The sequence below is a fragment of the Empidonax traillii genome, unplaced genomic scaffold, assembly GCF_003031625.1.
Source record: "Empidonax traillii isolate 1590-97213 ecotype Southwest subspecies unplaced genomic scaffold, ASM303162v1 scaffold5050:size17237, whole genome shotgun sequence".
Lineage (NCBI taxonomy): Eukaryota > Metazoa > Chordata > Aves > Passeriformes > Tyrannidae > Empidonax > Empidonax traillii.
The window spans coordinates 1-1,925 of NW_020960243.1; the positions used below are offsets into that span (position 1 = coordinate 1).

General features: G+C 58.0%; 1 protein-coding gene across 1 annotated transcript in view; it reads right to left on the reverse strand.

The window, feature by feature from the left end:
- Nucleotides 1-1,589: 1,589 nt before the first annotated feature.
- LOC114073033 (deleted in malignant brain tumors 1 protein-like) overlaps nt 1,590-1,925 on the reverse strand; it is a 10,824-nt gene continuing 10,488 nt past the window's right edge. The window contains exon 6 of the mRNA XM_027910838.1: nt 1,590-1,747. Within this exon, the coding sequence (XP_027766639.1) occupies nt 1,590-1,747 (158 nt within the window). The remainder of the gene's footprint in view (nt 1,748-1,925) is intronic.

Below are 1,925 nucleotides of genomic sequence, written 5' to 3' on the forward strand. Positions count from 1 at the left end.
GGAAAGCAGGCCACCACAAGAATAATCTTCGGCAGAGAAAGATATTCCAAATTAGAAAAGAAATTATATATTTACTTCTTTTAACCTAAAGAATGAACAAGACACCTACTCTGGTCTAAAGGACTTTCAATTTTTATTTTCATTTTCTAGCAAACACTGAAGACCCTTCTCTCACTGGTCCAACATTCACGATGTGAACATGAGCCTTTTCGTCTGGGGACCCCACATCAGATGTTCCTTGTATGTTCTGCCTGAAGATCAGGAGACCCTTGTTCACTGTGAGACTGACTCAGCACATGCACAGCTTGCCTGCAGAGGTGGTCAGCTCTCCATGCTTGGATACAGCCAAAAGCCATCTGGACATGGACTTAGGCAGCCAGTTCCAGGTGACAGGTAGGTGGGTTAGGCCAGATGACCTCCAGAAGTTCCCTCCAACACCAGTCAGCCTGTGATTATGTGAACCATATCTGCAAGGGTCTATTTGCTCCTGCCACAAGTCCCCCGAACCTACCTGAGGATGCTGTCTCGGTGGTTGTCCAGTTGGAAGCAGGTGGTGCTGTAGGGACAGAGCAGCAAGTGAGGACACAAAGTTTCACCCAAGATGAGGAGCCCAGGGCGGGTCATCCCTCCCCAAAGCAAATCCAGGGATACAGAAACCCAAACCCCACAGTCAACACTGTAACCTGGGGGGACCCAGCAAGAGCCACCTCAGCCATCCTGGGACTCTGTGACCCTCACCAGGGACAGGAGGTGACCAGACCCCTCGAGCCCTCCAGCCCCAGCTGAGCTCAGGGACACGGGGGAGTGGAGCTGGAGTCCCCAGTGCTGCAGACAGAGAGCAGCAGCCACACTTGCTCCTCCACACAGCTGCCTAAAGGAGTTCAGTGCACTGCCTCTGAGCACATCAACCCTCTTGATTTTGGGAAAGCAAGTGGTTAACCACGAGGAGGAAGACTGATCTCTACAGGAATTGGTGCCAGAACGAAGTAACTCCTCTGCCTTCAGTAAAGGCCCAAAAAACAGATGACAGCCCAGTGGCAGCACTGGGGGAGGTGGAGAAAGCCCCATCCCTGCCCACCAGGCAAAGAAACTGAGTCTGGCAGCAGCCTCATGGCCGTGCTGTCCTGAAAGATGCCCCCAAGAAACGATGCCCATCAGTGGGCCCATGGGAGTCAGGAGCCATCAGAAGCCCTTTAAGAGAGAGAGAGCAGCTCTGGTCTTACCTGTGGTGCTGTTGAAGGCAAGAAATGAGGAGTAGTAGGCCTGGAAACCTCTGCCGGTGATGCTGTAGTCGCTGCGGAACAGGATGGTGAGCTGGTGGCCGGAGGATGTGAAGACTCGAGAGTCGTTGGTGCAGACAGTGCCCAGGAGCCGCCCCCCGGGGGAGCCGCCGTCGAACACCTCGATGGCATCGTAGGAGCAGCTGCCGCCTTCCAGCCTGGCAGGGACAGGGCGCTCGGTGGGCACCGCGGGCTGTGCCGCCTCCCGGCACGAGCCACGAGCCCGGCCAGAGCTGCAGGGCTCGGCCGAGGCCCCGCAGTGGGCACGGAGCCCCCCCTGAGCCCACGGCCAGCCCTGCCCCCCGGGACTCACTGCACATCCAAAAACTGGAGCTCCACTCTGCTGGCCGGGTCCCGCAGCCGAATGCGCCACACGCAGCGGGCGTCGTTGGGGTAGGAGTTGGGGTAGCCCGGGCTCTGGATGGAGCCCCACAAAGCCTGCAGTAAGCCACCACAGGAGCCTGGCCCTGCGGAGAGGAGCAGAATCTGGGCATGGGCAGAGACCTCCTGGCATCCCATGGCCGGGAGCCGTCAGAGAAAGGCCCCACCAAGGAGGCTCTGCCACAGCCCCACAGAGACCCTCCCTCCTGGCCCCATGGCACCACCCCAAAGCATCACCCTGGTGTCCCCCCAGCCCAGAGCATG